The sequence below is a fragment of the Bufo gargarizans genome, chromosome 6 (genome assembly GCF_014858855.1).
Source record: "Bufo gargarizans isolate SCDJY-AF-19 chromosome 6, ASM1485885v1, whole genome shotgun sequence".
Lineage (NCBI taxonomy): Eukaryota > Metazoa > Chordata > Amphibia > Anura > Bufonidae > Bufo > Bufo gargarizans.
In genome coordinates, this window is record NC_058085.1 from 257,243,896 (window position 1) to 257,262,717 (window position 18,822).

The window sequence follows — 18,822 nt, forward strand, 5'->3', positions numbered from 1 at the left end:
CTAAGCCAGTTTTCCTTTGCACCAGTTTTGATAAATCTCCCACTATGAATTTGCAACTATTGGGAGACTACAACTCTCAGCATGTCAATGTCGGTAGTTTCATACCCCTGGTGTACACAGCTACAGCTGCATACCAAAATCAGTAATTACCTCAGGAGTAGAGAAAGAACGACAACTCCCTCAGCTTACAGTAATGCTGGGAGTTGCAGTTCTCTAAAAGGTAACATACCGAGCTCCACGTTCCGCGTACGGGGATTGCACTGTCTGGAGCCCTTACAGCTGCGCAGCTCCATCAGCTGAATGTGTAACTGATTGAGGACATCCCGGCCGAGAGTGTTCACTGCATTAATCAACTGCAAGAGTAAAGGAAGAGTCAGACTGATAACAGTAGACAATAGCCAGCCTCCTACAACAAGCAAATGGAGCACCCCACCCCTCCATAGTCCGCCACATGATCCCCAGGAATAGCATTTGTTACCTGGTATGGGTCAGTGTTGAGGTCAAAGTACTCCAGAAATCCGGTGGCGAATTCACAGAAGAGGAAGTTGTGGGTCTCATTAATGGTTCTCAGACACCAGTAGGTGTTGTTGTTGGCACTGGTGCAGGCACAGAACGGCCCCACTATACAGGGTACAAAAAGAAGTGTCAAGCGTCTTGAGGATCCTAAAATTGGGGTTTTATTCAGACATAAATCCTTACCCATACATGTAACCAAAGGACAGTCCAAACAATGCTTATGCGTCTTGGACACACACTGGGGGGGTCATTTATGAACTGCGTTATGCCAGTAAAAAAAAAAAAAAAAAAAAAAAAAAATGCATTTTCAGTTTTTGCATCTTTTAAACTCTCATGTGACAATATCGCACAGGTGTTTTTGCGTCGTGTTCGACACTTAGGCTGGTTTCACACGGGCGTTGCGGGAAAATGTGCGGGTGCATTGCTGGAACACACAATTTTTCCGCGCAAGTGCAAAACATTGTAATGCGTTTTCCACTCGCATGAGAAAAAAGGAGATTTTTGTATAACTTACCAGTTAAATCTCTTTCTCGCTCTTCCTTGGGGGACACAGACCTTGGGTATAGCTCAGCTCCCTAGGAGGCGTGACACTAAGTAAAACTGTTAAGCCCCTCCTCCATCAGCTATACCCTCAGCCTGGAGATAGAGGCTACCAGTTGCGTGTCCAAGTAGTGAAAGGATAACAACCAATAACGGAAACAACCAGCCAGCAACCCAACGGGGCGCCAGACCATAACCCTGTAACCAAACACAGAAGGGTGGGTGCTGTGTCCCCCAAGGAAGAGCGAGAAAGAGATTTAACTGGTAAGTTATACAAAAATCTCCTTTTCTCGCCCATTTTCCTTGGGGGACACAGACCTTGGGACGTTCAAGAGCAGTCCAAGAAGGGAGGGACCACAAACCCAAGGCGGAACACCACCAGAGCATCAGGAAACCGCTGCCTGCAAAACCAGGCGGCCCAAAGCAGCATCCGCTGATGCATGCGTATGCACCCTATAGAACTTTGTGAAAGTGTGCAGAGAGGACCAAGTGGCTGCTTTGCACAACTGTTCAGCCGAGGCCCGATGCCTCTGCGCCCAGGAAGCTCCGACTGCTCTGGTGGAATGAGCAGTGACGCCGAAAGGCGGAGGTCTGCCCTTGGCTCGATAAGCCTCAGACACCGCCAGTTTAATGAAACGGGCAATAGCCACCTTGGAGACCGCCAACCCTTTGCGCGAACCCTCCGGAACCACAAACAGGGAGTCCGTGCGCCGAAAGGACCCGGTGACCTCCAAGTAAATCCTCAACGCCCTGACCACATCCAGACGGTGCAGTTCCCGTTCTCTGGGGTGGGAAGGAGAGGGACAGAGCGACGGAAGGACGATGTCCTCATTGATGTGAAAGGCGGAGACCACCTTTGGCAGGAAAGTCGGGACAGGCCGAAGCACAACCTTATCCTGGTGGAAGATCAGGAAAGGTTCGGAGCAAGAAAGAGCCGCTAACTCCGACACCCGTCGGAGAGACGTGACGGCCACAAGAAAGATGACCTTGCAGGACAGAAGGCGAAGGGAGACCTCCCGTAAAGGCTCGAAGGGGGCTGATTGGAGCGACGAGAGCACCACATTCAGGTCCCAGGAAGGAACTGGAGGGCGGCACGGCGGAACAGAGTGAGCCACCCCTTGTAAAAAGGTCTTAATTGGCCCTAGAGGGGCCAGGGGACGCTGGAGAAGAATAGACAGCGCCGAAATCTGACCCTTCAGAGAACTGAGGCACAGCCCCAGGTCCAGACCCGACTGGAGGAAGGACAGGATTGTGGGAAGAGAAAACCGGAGAGGTGGGATGCTCCGGGACTCACAGAACCCCAGATAGGACCTCCAAACCCGATAGTAGATCCTAGAGGATACGGGCTTACGAGCCCGGATCATGGTGCGGACTACGTCCGCGGAGAAACCCCGTCGCGTTAAGACGGCGGTCTCAATAGCCACGCCGTCAAACGTAGCGAGCCTAAATGCTCGTGGAAGATCGGTCCCTGAGAGAGAAGGTCTTCCCTGGAGGGCAGTGGCCACGGTGCGTCTGCCAACAGCAACATTAGGTCGGCGTACCAAGACCGGCGGGGCCAATCCGGGGCGATTAGAATCGCGGGGACGCCCTCTGCCGCGATCCTCCGAAGACCCCGTGGCAGGAGGGGAAAAGGAGGAAAGACGTACAGAAGGGAGAATTCGCGCCACGGAAGGACGAGCGCGTCGGCGCCGTATGCCTTCGGGTCCCGTGCCCTGGCCAGGTATAGGGGGACCTTGTGGTTGAATTTGGAGGCCATGAGGTCCACGTCGGGGCGACCCCAGCGAAGACAAAGGGCTTCGAACACCTCTGGGTGCAGGGACCATTCTCCCGGGTCGATGGTGGACCGGCTGAGGAAATCCGCCGCCCAGTTGTCCACCCCCGGGATGTAAATCGCAGATAAGGCCGGCACGTGCGTCTCCGCCCAGAGGAGAATGAGGGTCACCTCTTGCATCGCTGCGAGTGCCTCCCTGATGGTTTATGTATGCCACAGCCGTGGCATTGTCCGATTGGATCCGAACAGGGTGGCCCCTCAGCAGATGGGTCCAGTGTCTGAGGGACAGAAGAATCGCCCTCAGTTCCAGAATATTGATTGGAAGTCTGGACTCCGATAGAGACCAAACGCCCTGGACGGACCGGGGAGGGAAAACCCCCCCCCACCCCCGTAAGCTGGCATCTGTGGTAATCACCAGCCAGTTCAGTGGAAGGAAGGACTTCCCCCTTAGAGGGATATGCAACCACCAGCCGAGGGAAGCCCGAGCCAGGGGAGGCAGAAGAAAGGTCCTGTCCAGACTCCTCGGTGATTTGTCCCAGGCCGACAGAATTGCCCTCTGAAAGGTGCGGGATCGGAATTGTGCGAACGGCACCGCTTCGAAACAGGCAACCATCTTTCCCAACAACCGCATGCTGGATCTGAGGGAAGGGCGGTGATGACGGAGGAGACTGCGAACCGACCCGCGAAGGGCCAGACGCTTGTCCGACGGAAGGCGGACCTCCGCCAACTCTGTATCCAGGAGCATCCCCAGGAAGATCAGCCGTCTGGAGGGGGTAAGGGAAGATTTGGGGTGGTTGATAATCCAACCGAACCGCGTCAGGGTCTCCAGAGTGAGTTCCACACTGCGGGATGTCTGAGAGAAGGAGGGTGCCTTGACCAGGATGTCGTCCAAGTATGGGAGAAGAAAAACACTTCTTGAACGTAGAAGGGCCAAGACAGGGGCCAGGACCTTGGTGAACACTCGAGGAGCCGTCGCCAGACCAAAGGGAAGGGCAACGAATTGGAAGTGATCGTCCCCCACCGCGAAGCGCAGGAAGCGGTGATGACATGGAGCAACCGGAACGTGGAGGTATGCATCCTGAATGTCGATTGAGGCCATGAAATCCCCTCTTTCCAGGGAGGCCACTGCGGACCTGAGAGACTCCATCCGGAATCTCTGCAGTCGGAGAAAACGGTTCAGGCGTTTTAGGTCCAAGATCGGACGCACTGAGCCTTCCTTCTTGGGAACCACAAAGAGGTTCGAGTAGAACCCCCTGAACCTTTCCGTCGGAGGCACGGGGGCGACGACACCCTTGTCCATTAGAGAGTGAATGGCCGCGAAGAAGGCGGCCACTCGTACGGGATCTCACGGAGGACGGGATCGGAAGAAACGGTCTGGCGGAATGGACGCAAATTCGATTTTGTATCCGCAAGATACAATCTCGAGCGCCCATGCGTCTGAGATGTGGGCCCGCCATACGTTCCTGAATAGGAGAAGGCGGCCCCCCACCCGGGTGGGTGGGGGCGCACCTTCAGGCAGAGGGCTGCTGGCCTGTGGGAGCCCGTGCAGGCTGGGACTTGCGCCAGGTAGGTTGCGTCCGAAAAAACGGCTTCTTGCGTCTATTCTGGGCTGGGCCAGAGGAAGAAGAACTGGCCGCGGGTCTAGACCCGGTGGGCTTGCGAAAGGACCGAAAACGGGACGAACCAGCGCGACCACGGGGGGCGCCCATTGGCCTGGACTGGGGGAGGTGAGTACTCTTCCCACCCGTGGCCTCTGATATAAGTTCGTCCAGACGGGTTCCGAACAGGCGGGAACCCGTGAATGGTAGGCCGGCCAAAGAGCGTTTGGAAGCGGCGTCCGCCGCCCAAACCTTCAGCCAGAGTTCCCTCCTGACAGAAACTGCCAGGGCAGAGGAACGGGCAATGAGGGCACCCGCATCAAGGGAGGCCTCACAGACGAATTTTCCGGCCTGAACAATTAGTTGGGCTAAGGAACGGAGGTCCTGAACAGGGACGTCCGACCCTAACTCCCGTTCCAGTTGCAAACCCCATTCAGAGACCGCTTTGCCAACCCAGGCGGAGGCAAAGACCGGTCTAAGGGCCGAACCAGAGGCAGTAAATATGGCCTTGGAGAGGGATTCCGTACGACGGTCCTCAACAGACTGGAGGGAAGATCCGTCCTGTACAGGAATAGTAGTGCTTTTGGACAGGCGAGCCACGGGAGGATCAACCTTAGGCGGGGATGTCCACGTGGTCACAGAATCCGCTGGAAAGGGATAACAAATGTCCAGCTTTTTGGGTGTAATAAAGCGGACGTTAGGCCGAGTCCAAGCCTTGGATACCACAGAAGAAAAATCAGCGAGTATGGGAAAAACCTTGGAGGCCTGTTTGGGGCGGAGAAAGGACACGCCGGCCTGTTCAGAGCTGGGGGGGTCATCGTGTAGCTGAAAGGTATCACGGATGCTAGTGACAAGATGCCCCACCGCGGACGCCAATTTGGACGGAAGCTCTGAGTCCATGTCCACGTCCGAATCCGCCAGTTCTCCCTGAGAAAGCGTATCCCTTTGAGAGGATAGACTTGACTGAGCTCGCACGCATGGCGGAGAGAGCGAAGCATCTGGAGAAGATGTGCGCTCAACCCTTGAACGTTTCTGAGTATGCCGGGCCCTGGAAGATTCGCTGCGAGGCAGGGAACCAGTGGGGGCGGCAGAAACGGTAGTCCCAGCGGGTGCGACAGGGATTGTGGCAGCCTGCGGGAGAGGCGGTCTATCCACGAGACGGCCCACTACGTGTGTAAGGCTTTCCACCGCCTGAGACAGAGACCTAGCCCAGTCAGGGGGTTCAGAGGCACCGGGGGGCGCAGCGGGAAGCGGGCCCTGCACCGGGGCCTGACATGCAAGGCAATGCGGCTCAGATTGCCCACGCGGAAAAAGTTCCTTACAGGCGGTACAGGCATGGTACCAGGGTTTGGGGGCACCTGTGGGATCTGACATGCTGAAGTGTGGTTGTACTCTAATATAGAGACCACAAAGGGTTATAGCAGCTATGACCAGGAGGGTTAGGAGAGGGTTAACTGTCCTACCAGTGCCTCAGAAGAACGTCAGGAGATGGCCCAGATCAGCAGCAGCAGAGAAGCAGTGAACAGCAGTGAGCAGCAGAGAGCACCCACAGAAGCCGAGCGATGTACACAGGAGGTTAGAGTCCCCCACCGTGTCCCAGCTTCCTGTCAGGAGTGAGGAAGCGCGGGAAACCTCAGCAGAAAGCACGGGGAACAAGCTCCGCCCCCTCCAGCGCTTGAAATGTCTCCTGTGAAGGAGAACGTAGCTCCGCCCCCAAAATGACGCGCGCGTAAGCCCCGCCCCCTACCGGCCCCGCTAAGCCCCGCCCCCCGTTCTCGGCGGGAAGGGGGAGAGAGAGAAGAGAAAAATGGAGTCAGCCCTGAATGAGGGGGGGGGGGGTAGTGGCGTCGCTAGAGGGGGGCGAGGGGGGGCAATTGCCCCCCCTATGTTGTTCCTTGCCCCCCCGGGTGCCCCCCCGCTGATTCCCCTGAGTGAATACTAATGAGCGCTTCCATTATGGAAGCGCTCATTAGTACCGAAGAACCAGGAAGTGGTGAACGCTCTGTACTCACCACTTCCTGGTCCTCGGCTGTCGGCTGTGCAGGGCTGCGCACAGCGTGAGGTCGCTCTGTGACCTCACGCTGTGCGCGCCAGTTTAGAGCACAGTCGACTGAGGAGGGAGAAAATGGCAGGCGGCGTCCGTCCAGGAGCAGGAGAGGTAAGTGTTTTTTTATTTTATTTTATAAAAAATGTGGCTGCTGGGGGCTAATAGGAGGCATATGGGGGCATTTAGACGCATATGGGGCTAATTGGAGGCATATTTGGGGGCTAATTGGAAGCATATTTGGGGGCTAATTGGAGGCATATGGGGGCATTTGGAGGCATATTTGGGGGCTAATTGGAGGCATATTTGGGGGCTAATAGGAGGCATATTTGGGGGCTAAAAGGAGGCATATGGGGCTAATAGGAGGCATATGGGGGCTAATAGGAGGCATATGGGGGCTAATTGGAGGCATATGGGGTCTATGGGGCTAATTGGAGGCATATGGGGGCTAATTGGAGGCATATAGGGGCTAATTGGAGGCATATAGGGGCTAATTGGGGGCTAATAGGAGGCATATGGGGGCTAATTGGTGGCTAATTGGAGGCATATGGGGGCTAATTGGAGGCATATGGGGTCTATGGGGCTAATTGGAGGCATATGGGGGCTAATTGGAGGCATATGGGGGCTAATTGGAGGCATATGGGGGCTAATTGGAGGCATATAGGGGCTAATTGGAGGCATATAGGGGCTAATTGGGGGCTAATAGGAGGCATATGGGGGCTAATTGGAGGCATATGGGGGCTAATTGGAGCCATATGGGGGCTAATTGGAGGCATATGGGGTCTATGGGGCTAATTGGAGGCATATGGGGTTAATTGGAGGCATATGGGGGCTAATTGGGGGCTAATAGGAGGCATATGGGGGCTAATAGGAGGCATATGGGGGCTAATTGAAGGCATATGGGGGCTAATAAGAGGCATAATGGGGGCTAATTAGAGGCATAATGTGGGCTAATGAGGCATAATGTGGGCTAATGAGGCATAATGGGGCTAATATGAAGAATAATGGGGGCTAATGAGGCATAAGGGCTGATATGGGGGCTAATGAGAGGCATAATGAGGGCTAATGAGAGGCATAATGTGTCATCCACAGATGCCCCCATAACAGTGTGTCTTCCACAGATCCACCATAACAGTGCGCCTGTGCACTGACGAGAGACAGAAAGAAGGGGAAAGAATCCGCGGAAGCAAGCAGAGGACGGCACAGCAGACGACTGAATAGCTTCTTTTGTAAGTAAATTGTTTTATTATAAATGTATCCCTGCATACCGCAACTCTCTAGTATTTTGTAATCTTATTTCTATATACTTATTTTGTTTTTGCCCCCCCATTTTTGACTGTGGTATCTTTGTGCCCCCCCTATATATTGTTCCTAGAGTCGCCACTGGGGGGGGGAGAAAGATAGCAGCGTGGGGGGGAACGGCGTGGGGGTGCTGAGGATGCTGCTGTGCTGCATTGTCCTGCAGATGAGCGCTCAGAATGAGCGACCACGGGTGCCCCCCTTACCCAGAGGGGTAGATGCTGCAGATAGGGACGGGGTATGGGCTGGAATAGCCATCTCACCGTCCGACGTCTTCACCCTCAGTCCTTTCCAGCAGGGTCGCCCCTTCAGCCACTGGCACCGCAGTGGCAGGAAGCTGGAAGAGGGGCTTGGCGTGCGGGCGACCCCCTAGCTGGCGGGATGTAGGGGAGTCATTGCTGCCCAGATCCTCCTATTGCTTCTGTGGGGGAGGCAGCAGTGCAGATAAGTTGGCACTGGCGCAGCTCAACCCCGGGAGAGCAGAGAGGTCTAATGCGTCTCTGGTATCCCTAGGAAAAAATAAAATAACAAAATTAGAAGAAAAAGTAAAAATAACAAGGAGAAAACAGCCCTGCAGTAGCAGGGAGTGTCTTGCCTCCTTGGACACCAAGCTAAAACTGGTAGCCTCTATCTCCAGGCTGAGGGTATAGCTGATGGAGGAGGGGCTTAACAGTTTTACTTAGTGTCACGCCTCCTAGGGAGCTGAGCTATACCCAAGGTCTGTGTCCCCCAAGGAAAATGGGCGAGAAATCATGCATGTTTAGTACCCAAACCCGAACTTCTTCACAGAAGTTCGGGCTTGGGATCAGTGTTCTGTAGATTATAAGGGAAAATAATAGCATTCTGAATACAGAAAAAAATATAACATGTCCTATTCTTGTCCGTTTTGCGGACAAAAATAGGCATTTCTACAATGGGAGGCCAGTTACGTTCCACAAATTGCGGAAGGCACACCGGCAGCTTCCATTTTTTGTGGATCCGCAAAAAACGGAACGGTTGTGTGCATGTAGCCTAACACTGAAGTATGTTGATATTATTAACTTCCATTAAACACAAGCAGGAAGGAGTCATTTCACAGACTGCTGGATCACAGTTAATTTTAGAGCCAGCAGGGGTCGCTGTCACATCAAGAAGTGTGCTCCCCTGCTACAACGATGCCATGCAGAGAGACCGCTTCTGTTGGTCTCCAAGATCCTCACTGTGAGTGGAGCTGTCAAATGACAGCACGGTTACAACGATCTGCAATGTTGGCATATCGCAATCTAACCCAACGCTTTTATACATTAGGTTACGGTTAAGAGCCTACTGCCACAACATTAGTTGTGTGGCGGTAGAAAAAAGGTTAAAACAATATTTCTTTACTTTTAGGTGGCAGTAGAACTAAGCGTAAATCACAATTCAGGGCAGTGGTCAGATAGACATCAGTCCTAACCTATATAACATGAAAATATCATCAAGTAGAAATCATAGTTCAGGTGTCGTGTGAACATGCACTTAGGTTATACAACACATCTTAGCTATTGAGTGGCAAGCTCGTTAGTGATGATCTGGCAGTGTAATCCTGCCACCAATTACCTGATGAAGGAGTAAATGCTCGTTCATCCGGCAATAGAGATTTTTCAGCAGGTTTAAAAATAATTTCTTGCCGGCAGCAGATCGTGCCGTCTATTCATGATCTGTTGCCAGCAAACAACAATTTAGTATAGGAAAGAGTGATGGCATTAGTGAAGTGCTACTATTACTGCATGTAATAGTAGCTCTCTCCTCCACTAATCAGCAGGCGATTGCCGGGAAGGAACGCTTCCCTACCGACAATCGCCTGCCTGATCTACGCCTGTAATATAAGCCTTAGCTATTAATTGGCAATGATCAGATAGGTATCAATCCTAACCTATATAAATCACATGTGAACATAGGGTTAGATAATGCAACATATCTAAACTGTTAGTTGGCAGTGAAATAAAGTAAAAATCACAGTTCAGATGTCACGTGTGAATGTGGACCTAGATTATACAACATATCTTCACTATTAAGTAGCAGTGGTCATATGGATGTCAGTCTTACCCTATATAAGAAAACCTATAAACTTTTATAATCTCCCTTTTAAGGTTAAGCCCATGGAGTGATCCAGTATTCAGTTGGAAAATCTAGAACGCCTCTGTGTGATGTGACAGGCGTGCTCTGTTATCTACCATGAATCAGTAGCAAATCTCTCAAAATAATTAACTGAGCTGGTGTGCGCTGTTATGAACTGTTTAGATGCACTAGAAATATTCCTGTAGTTCGGGTTGGTGACATCAGATAAGTGTTCCAAAATAAAAATTTTAAGGGGCATGTTGTACTTCCTACATAGAGGATTTGACACCAAAAGTGGGACAGTGGTGAGGTGAGGGAACAATTGTTTACAATCAGAGGATGAAAAAAGTAACCTAATCTAGTCCAGCCCTTACAGCTGTGGGTTTGTTGCAATGTATCAATGGAGACAATTCTTGGTGATTAAGGGTTGGGTTAACATGTTTTTGCCATCCGTTTAACATATACATTGGGAGGGGGAGGTGAAGGATACAAAAGCGTAGCATACCACATTTTTCTATTTTCTATCTTTCAGATTCTGTTAAAAAAAACATTACATACATTAATGTATACTTTCATTTATTTATTTTATAATGGAACTTAGGCATCTGTTAACGCAGATGTTTTTTGTATACGTTAAATGGATGGCAAAAACGTGATGTTATCCCAGTCTTAAACACAACATAGATGAATAAATAAATAAAAATATAGTCAGCTCACCTGGTTCTCAGACAGCCATCAGTTAGGTGCATGGGAACAAGCTGGAGAACTCAATGATAGATGATCAGGAACTATGCTATTGCTATGACTAAGATCTTTTTGATCGAAACGCGTCAGCCTGTATTGAAGACTGTATCCCTGCTGATGTAATGAAGTGAGGACTGAAGCTTTTATATTTTATACCACAGTATGGAGTGCAGGATGTTCCTGATCATCAGTTAAACACAACAGCAGCACAAATTTCTCTCCTGTTCTGGACTCCATACTGATGGCTCATACCTTACTGCCTACACCTGGTAATGAAACCTTACATGTCCAGAAGGGGGCAGTCTGCCAGTGCTGGTTGTCATGGGTGAAGCAGGTGAGGCCTGGCATGCTGCATGTGTCATTGTTCCTCAGCCTCTTCAGCAGTTTGCGCAGCTTCTTCTTGCGTCTCTGTTCCCGCAGGAGCCATATCTTGTCATGTTCGTTCAGCGATTTCCTGGGTACAAACTTCATGTCAGGATCCATGATTCACCAACTACATACCTTACAGGCAGTCTTTGTGTGCACTCACTTGTAGGGATGCATGAGGGTTCCCCCGCTCTTTAGCTTCCCCTTCTTATGTTTGAAGTGATAACTGGAAGAGATAGAAACGTGGCTATAAACAATCATATACACATGCTCAGAAGAATTCAGGACCTCAGGTAACACTACACGTTAAGTCTGCTCTGCCAGAAGGAGATACCTTATCTTGCTGCAGTCACAGTCCTCTGGTCGCCTTTTTTTCAGATGACCTCTGACCTCTCTCAGGTTCTTGATCTTATTCTGTAATGTTTCAATCTATAACATAATCATGAGACGGTCATTACTGCTGTAGGGGAGGGTGCTGATCGCTACACAGCTAAACACCATCCGGAATGCCCATGTTCTGAATCCCTTAATGTCACACGCATGTTCACCCATAAGAGAAATATATTTCATGTCTATTTACATTACTTATCCTGTACTGATCTTATATACTGTATTATACCCCAGAGCTGCACTCACTATTCAGCTGGTGGTGTCACTGTGTACATAGATTACTTAACCTGCAATGATCCTTAGTTACAACCTGTATTAAACTCCAAAATATGTACTCACTATTCTGCTGGTGGTGTACATACATTACTTATCCTGTATTGATCCAGAGTTACAACCTGTATTATACTCCAGAGCTGCACCCGCTATTCTGCTGGTAGAATCACTGTGTACACACATTACTTAGCCTGTACTGATCCTGAGTTATATATGTTGTCCCTGGTCAGATTCGAATCCAGGACCCTAGTGCTGCAAGGCACCACAGCTAACTGGCCGGAGACTGTAGTCTATGAATTATTGCTGTTCTTACCTCATGATCAACGTGCAGCTTGTGATCCTTCCAAGCCTGCAGAGACTTGTAGAGGTCCAGGTCGCACTGCACGGTGTCATTAGGAAGAATGTGGCACCTGTGTATGGGACAGGACATTTTACAGAGGGACCACCCAACAATAACTACAGCTGCCGCCTCACTGGCCCCTAACCTCTCACCTATGAGTCACTTTAACCGCACTGGGCACAAACAGTTCATTTGTGATCTCTCCAGTCCCACTGAAGTTGTCAGTGTCCTTATCCTCCTCATCCTCATTGTCCAGCTCAGGCAGCTGCCACTTGGTTAAATTATTTCTTAGAACCGGCTCGTATTCCTGCTCTATGTACATACTAAGGACATCACCAGACACAGAGCGGACGGAACGGTTCCTCAGATAACTGGTCTTGTATTCTGCAAGAACAAGGAGGGAATAAGGTTAATAAGGAATGTAATGAAGTAAGACTGCTCCCTGTGCAGTCAGAGGAGCATGTACTGTATGAGTCATGTTCATCTTCTGTAATATAAAAAAATGGCCACTAGATGGTGCAAGGACACAGCACAGCACCACTGTCTTCATCTCCAACCTGTGTGACACATACAGGAAGCTTCCTGTGATTGTCCATGATGTGCACTGTATGTGTTAGGGCAAACCAGATTTGAACGTCCTCTGCTCCACTATCCAAATTAGTTACTTTGTTTTATTATCTCAGTCCAAAAAATGGGTATTAAGGAAGAGGACTAATTAGCTTTGAAGTCTCCTCCAGATGCAGAGGATTCTGAGTAATATTACTTGTTTGGATTTTTCATGCACAAGAGTAAAACCTGGAAGTAGCACAGGCCTCAAATGTGACATGGAAATCCCATGCTTATTGGTTCCCCCATAAAAATGACAGACACAATCTGCTGCTCGACAACTCACTTTTCTTGGACATCAGCTTCTTGCGGCGGCCAAGTGGAGAGATCTTGTAGCTGATGGCATCACAGTCGCATTCATCACTGTCCGCATTGTAATAACTGCTCATAAGATTCGGGGAGATCTTCTTGCTGTCAGGGGCTGCAGACAGACCAGCCAGCCGCTTACACTTATGCAGCCGAAGCTTTCCGGTGGGATCCTCCACGCACTGCCATTTCTGAGGACAGTACAAACAAGAACAAGAAAAAAAGTCAATAGACAGGAGTAACCTTAAAGAGCATGAGGCAGAAGCCAGGCTCTGTCAGTGTTATAACATCACATGACTAATAAGATGTTTACCTGTATGACGGGTCTGACCTACAGATACAACCTCCATATACATAACTTATATTTGAATGATCCCATGTATATTATACTCCAGAGCTGCACTCACTGTTCTGCTGGTGGAGTCACTGTGTACATACATTACTTATCCTGTACCGATCGCGAGTTACATCCTGTATTATACCCCAGAGCTGCATTCACTATTCTGCTGGTGTAGTAACTGCATACATAAATGAGCTCTGCTCTTTAGGAGGTTAGCAGTGTTCTCCCATGTCAGTAGGAAATGATCAGCAATTGAGTGCTAAATATTTGTAGGTACAGGAAGCAGCATATATCAATCAGGTCCCTCTATATATACACAAGAATCAGTGTTTGGGGGTTGGCTCATATTTTGCAGTTTTTATACAGCTGGGAGCTATGTAGAAGATTTAAGACTTATTTTTATCCATCCTGCTTTTACACAGAGATCTGGGCTGGGTAATGTGAGCAGCAACCACTAGATGCCGCTGCTGAGCTGGCACTGCTCTTGGTTTGTACTCACCTGCCCCAGCTGCTCGCAGGCTGTCTGATACTCCGCTCGCTGACACAAGTCTTTGACGCGCTCATACTTTGGCAGAAAGTTCTCCTCCTGAGCATCCATCTTATCGGGTTCTCTCTTATGAAGCAATTTCCTACAATATGGACAGTGGACGTTAATAATCAGTATTTATACAATGATTGATGAGGACGGCACATAGATCCAGGTCCCAAGAGATAACATAAGAACATGTGCAGATTCTATATGATCTGTGTAAAAAAAAAAAAATGACTTTGTATATTCCCCTCTACAGAATCAGTGTTACTCTCACTTATGGAATGCAGCAGCACTCACCCGCGCTCCACAAGAAACGAATCTCTCCAGACTTTAACTTTTTTCTGAACTTGGAACCTGGAAGAGAAAAAATAAAAAAATAAAAAAACCAGAATACTGGATGTCTATTCAGTGTAGAGCACCACCTTGATTTTCTGTTTCTGGTTTAAGAGTGTGAGCTGTAGCTGCCTGGCAGTGCTGACATCTTTTTCATAAGAAAAAAAAAAAAACTACACCCAAATAAACAAAGAGCAGACGCCAAGAGAGGAACATGTGCAGCCGCGATGGACGGCATTTATACAGAAGATTCTAATGGTAGAGCTTGCTGCCGGGGCACCCGTGACATCCAGCCCAAAGATCGACTCAGAAAGGGGACCTTAAGGGAGAACCAGTCACTCAGAGGGAGCAGCGGCGCCAGAAAAGAGGCTAATTAACATCTCCTGTGCCGCTTGTGCAGGTTCCTCAGTGCGTTGTCATGGTTACTATCATCGCATGAATCATATGAACCTTTGATCCAGGCGGATCTGTGTCCTCGCACAAGACATGGAAATGTAACTGGGATTACTGATTATATTGTGTGTTCTCCGGTGCCGCTCACCATGAACATTTATCTTGTAAAATATGTCATGTCTGAATATTCGGCATCTCATGTAGCCCTCACCTATTCACAGGTTTCTCCGTGTCTAGTAGCTTCAGTATTGACTTCCCATCCATGTCTGCAGGAATGTCCAGTCCAGCAATGTCCATGATGGTTGGGGCGAGATCAATATTAAGCACAATGTGTGGGTTCCTACAGATGAATGCAAAGACAGGAAAGATCAGGGGCTTTATTATGCTGCCGTTACATCCAAATCTGCATTCACTAATCTGCTGTGACATCATGTCCTATATTCCAATGACAATTCTGCGGTTACATCAAGCCTTATACTTCAGTTATATCCAGAGATGGAGTCACAATTCTGCTGTTCATTATCCTATACTCCTGTCACATCTGTCAGACTGCTGCCCCCTGCTGGTTCAGTGTCTGTGGAGGAAAGTGTCTGCTATGGCGCTCTGTTGGAATTGTGGGGTTTATGTCAGGCTATGAAGAAGAGAAGGACTCACAGGGAACCTGCATCCACATTTGGTCCACGGATATAAAATGGCACCCGGATGTCAAACTCGTACGGCATGGACTTTCCCTTCACAAGGCCAAACTGGCCAATGTGGTAGCCATGGTCAGCCGTGTAAATGATGTACGTGTTGTCCAGCTCACCCAGCTCCACCAGCAGGTCATAGATCTAGAAGACCACAATCACAGTTATCTCCACATACACCCCTCCCCTCATCCACCTCCAGTCACATCCAGAGCTGTAGCAATAGAAATGGAGAAATCAGAGTAAAATCTTAAACATGCAGCATTCATGAAATAATGAGTTAAATACACTGAATTATACACGCTTCAAAAAATAAGTCTGCATGTAACATTAAATAAGTAAATTATCTTGAACTGATTATAAGTCACATCCAGAGCTGCAATCTTAATTCTGCTGTTACATTATGTCTTATACCACAATTCTTCTGGATTGCTGTTACCAAAGAGCAGGGCAGCAGCTCAGATAATTACACATTCATAATGAAGCTATAAGGTCACACAACCGAGAATAAAGTGCAGATAAACTGCTTGCTAATTCCAAGAGCAACTAGCAACACTGTAAACACAGTTCTGGATATAAAGAGTATAAGACATAATGTAATGACACAACTGTAAGTGTATAAGAAATGATGTAACAGCAGACTGACTGAACTGAATCTCTGTATATGACTGGCATATAAGAGATAATGTAACTAGAACTGTGAGTGCAGCTCTGGATGTGGCTGGAGTACAAGATAGTATGTAAGAGCAGACAGCTTTGTAAGTGATTGGAGACATGCCTCCTCAGATCAGTAAGAGGTAAATAAATGCAATGCTATAGTGAATGCTCCGGGATTGGAGGTTTTAAACACTAAGAGACAATGGCACCTCCCACCATCCAGTAATAGTGGGATCATTGTAAGTGGCCCAAACGGTCACAGTATTCCTAGTGTGGGATCTCTGAGATCCTAGGGATCAGTGATCTAGAGATTGATAAACAGGAATAGGTGTCCAGGTGAATATCAGTACAGAGGAGATAGAAACCACATGAACATGACACCCTTCGGGTATGTCTCCACGCCTCTAAGATTGTGTGGAGGACTCAGACAGGAAATCCATGACAGAAAGCCACGGCTGACACTTTGATTTCTGCTGTGGATTTCCAGTTTGCACTGCCGCACATGGATCAGCCCAATTCAATGGGGCTAGTCTGTGTTGATACCAGATAGGGTTTCCCGGTCAAGAATGGGCATGTTCCTTCTTAACAAGGATTTCAAACCATGTGAAATAATCCACAGCTGTATGAGCGTCAGCATGGATTCCTGTTGAAAACAATAGCACACAGATTACAGAGCAGAAAAAAAAAAACAATCTGGACTCTGTGCTACAAGTTCTCATCCTTTTAAAGAACTCTGATGTTGGCTAATGAAAAGATTGTTACTGACAATCTGAGGCTAAAAAAACAAATACCCCAGTGCAGCAGCTAATAGATCTAAGGGCTGTATTACTTTAAAAGATTTGCAGGAGATTGTCAGAAGGGAAGTGCTTCTTCCCAGCAATAGCCTGCTCGTTAGTGGAGGAGACCACTGCTATTACATGCAGTGGTGCAATCGATTATGCAATCACTCGTCTCCATACTGACTTCTTGTTTGCCGGCAGCAGATCGTAATTAGACAGCACAATCTGCTGCCAGCAAACAATGATTTTTAAGCCTGATTACACTGCCAGTCTAATACAGTCTTTAAGGCTTCTTTCACATCTGCATTGTTTTTTTGCATTGTTCTATTCCATTGTAGGTGTCGAATAACTAAAATAAGAGCCGGATCTGTTACTTGACGGAAACAAAATGGAGCCCAAGTGACCTCTCTTACAATAACTGGATTTCTCGTGGTATTTTTAATGGAATCTGTGATGGAGGCTCCTAATTGAACCTCCAACACAGAACATGTAAGAGAAAACCCACTATTAGGGCTCATGCTATTCAGACGGCTGTATGCTGTCAGCAAAAATGCGGATCTGTTTTTTTGCGGATTAGATGCTGTCTCATTCAGTTCTATGGGGCCCTTTTCTTCCACTGCACGGCTCAGCAAAAAAATTAAACATGTCCTATACTTTGTCCGTGAAAATCAGGACATGGCCCTATTGAAGTCTATGGATCAGTAAAAAAACGGAATGCAATCCGTTTTCTTTTGCAGATATGTTGAACTGTCCACAAAAAACAGATGCGCATTTTTGCGGACAGCATACGGCCGTCTGAATGAGCACTTAGAGAGCTTCACTCTACTGCACCAGAATGTCTCTCCACTTCACACCTCACTACATTACATTTTAGAGAGCTCCCGTTACTCACAAAAGAGCTCCCCAAAGCATCATGTAAGGTATGTGGTGGTGAGACCTTGCGTTCATGTATCGACATTACTCCAGCATGGAACAAAAGATGAACCCATAGAGACTACACTTGACTCTGAATACAAATGTGGTTACCCGACGGTTAATATGTTTATTTGTACGTGCCTGTTTTGTTACTATGTATCAGTATAGACAAGGCAGCAGCACAAATTTCTTTCCTGTGCTGGACTCCAGGCTGATGCATCTTAAGTGACCGGATACATTGTAACAAACACTCAGCTGTGTGAGTAGGATGAGGTCAGCAGCTGTGGGTCATCTGCTGTCACCACACCTTCTCCATAGAGTCTTCCACGGACATCAGGGTCTGTAGTCGCCGGCGCTGCAGCATGTTGGTGAACTCCATGTGGATGGGCATCATGGGGCCTGTGTACCTCATGATCCAGTGCTTGTCTGGATTTGGGGCGTAGTTGTAGCTCGGCGTTCTGAAAGACAAAACCGTATACAGTCCTTTAGAAGGAATTAGGACATTATGGGAGAGGAGTAAATAAAAACTAGTCACAAATCATAACTCATAACTTATATTAAAATAATCCTCAACTTTATTAGGTACTCCAGAAGTACCTCATAAAATTGAGGATTATTTAAATATAATTGTTGATGGAGTTATGATTTGTGACTAGTTTTGATCTATATATCTAAGGGCTCTTTCACATCTGCGTTATTGTCTTCCGGCATAGAGTTCCGTCGTCGGGGCTCTATGCCGGAAGAATACTGATCAGGATTATCCTAATGCATTCTGAATGGACAGTCCGTCCTTCAGGATGCATCAGGATGTCTTCCGTTCCAGAACGGAAAGTTTTTTGGCCGCAGCAAATAGCGCAGCATGCTGCGCTTTTTGCTCCGGCCAAAAATCCGGAACACTTGCCGCAAGGCCGGATCCGGAATGAATGCCCATTGAAAGGCATTGATCCGGATCCGGCCTTAAGCTAAACGTCGTTTCGGCGCATTGCCGGATGCGACGTTTAGCTTTTTCTCAATGGTTACCATGGCTGCCGGGACGCTAAAGTCCTGGCAGCCATGGTAAAGTGTAGTGGGGAGCAGCATACTTACCATCCGTGCGGCTCCCGGGGCGCTCCAGAGTGACGTCAGGGCGCCCCAGGCGCATGGATGACGTGATCGCATGGATCATGTGATCCATGCGATCACGTCATCCATGCGCCTGGGGCGCCCTGACGTCACTCTGGAGCGCCCCGGGAGCCGCACGGACTGTAAGTATACCGCTCGCCCGCTCCCCACTACTACTATGGCAACCAGGACTTTAATAGCGTCCTGGCTGCCATAG

The 18,822-nt window shown here is 48.6% G+C and overlaps 1 protein-coding gene across 1 annotated transcript in view; it reads right to left on the reverse strand.

Moving 5' to 3' along the window:
- LOC122940777 (extracellular sulfatase Sulf-2-like) overlaps positions 1-17,959 on the reverse strand; it is a 29,287-nt gene extending 11,328 nt beyond the window's left edge. The window contains exons 1-13 of the mRNA XM_044297528.1: positions 17,812-17,959; positions 15,122-15,297; positions 14,679-14,807; positions 14,039-14,095; positions 13,709-13,838; positions 12,850-13,060; positions 12,110-12,341; positions 11,931-12,027; positions 11,289-11,383; positions 11,118-11,180; positions 10,873-11,042; positions 479-621; positions 230-353 (exon numbers count right to left, since the gene is read on the reverse strand). Coding sequence (XP_044153463.1) covers positions 230-353; positions 479-621; positions 10,873-11,042; positions 11,118-11,180; positions 11,289-11,383; positions 11,931-12,027; positions 12,110-12,341; positions 12,850-13,060; positions 13,709-13,838; positions 14,039-14,095; positions 14,679-14,807; positions 15,122-15,297; positions 17,812-17,916 — 1,732 coding nt within the window. The 5' untranslated portion in view covers positions 17,917-17,959. The remainder of the gene's footprint in view (positions 1-229; positions 354-478; positions 622-10,872; positions 11,043-11,117; positions 11,181-11,288; positions 11,384-11,930; positions 12,028-12,109; positions 12,342-12,849; positions 13,061-13,708; positions 13,839-14,038; positions 14,096-14,678; positions 14,808-15,121; positions 15,298-17,811) is intronic.
- Between the last annotated feature and the right edge of the window lie 863 nt (positions 17,960-18,822).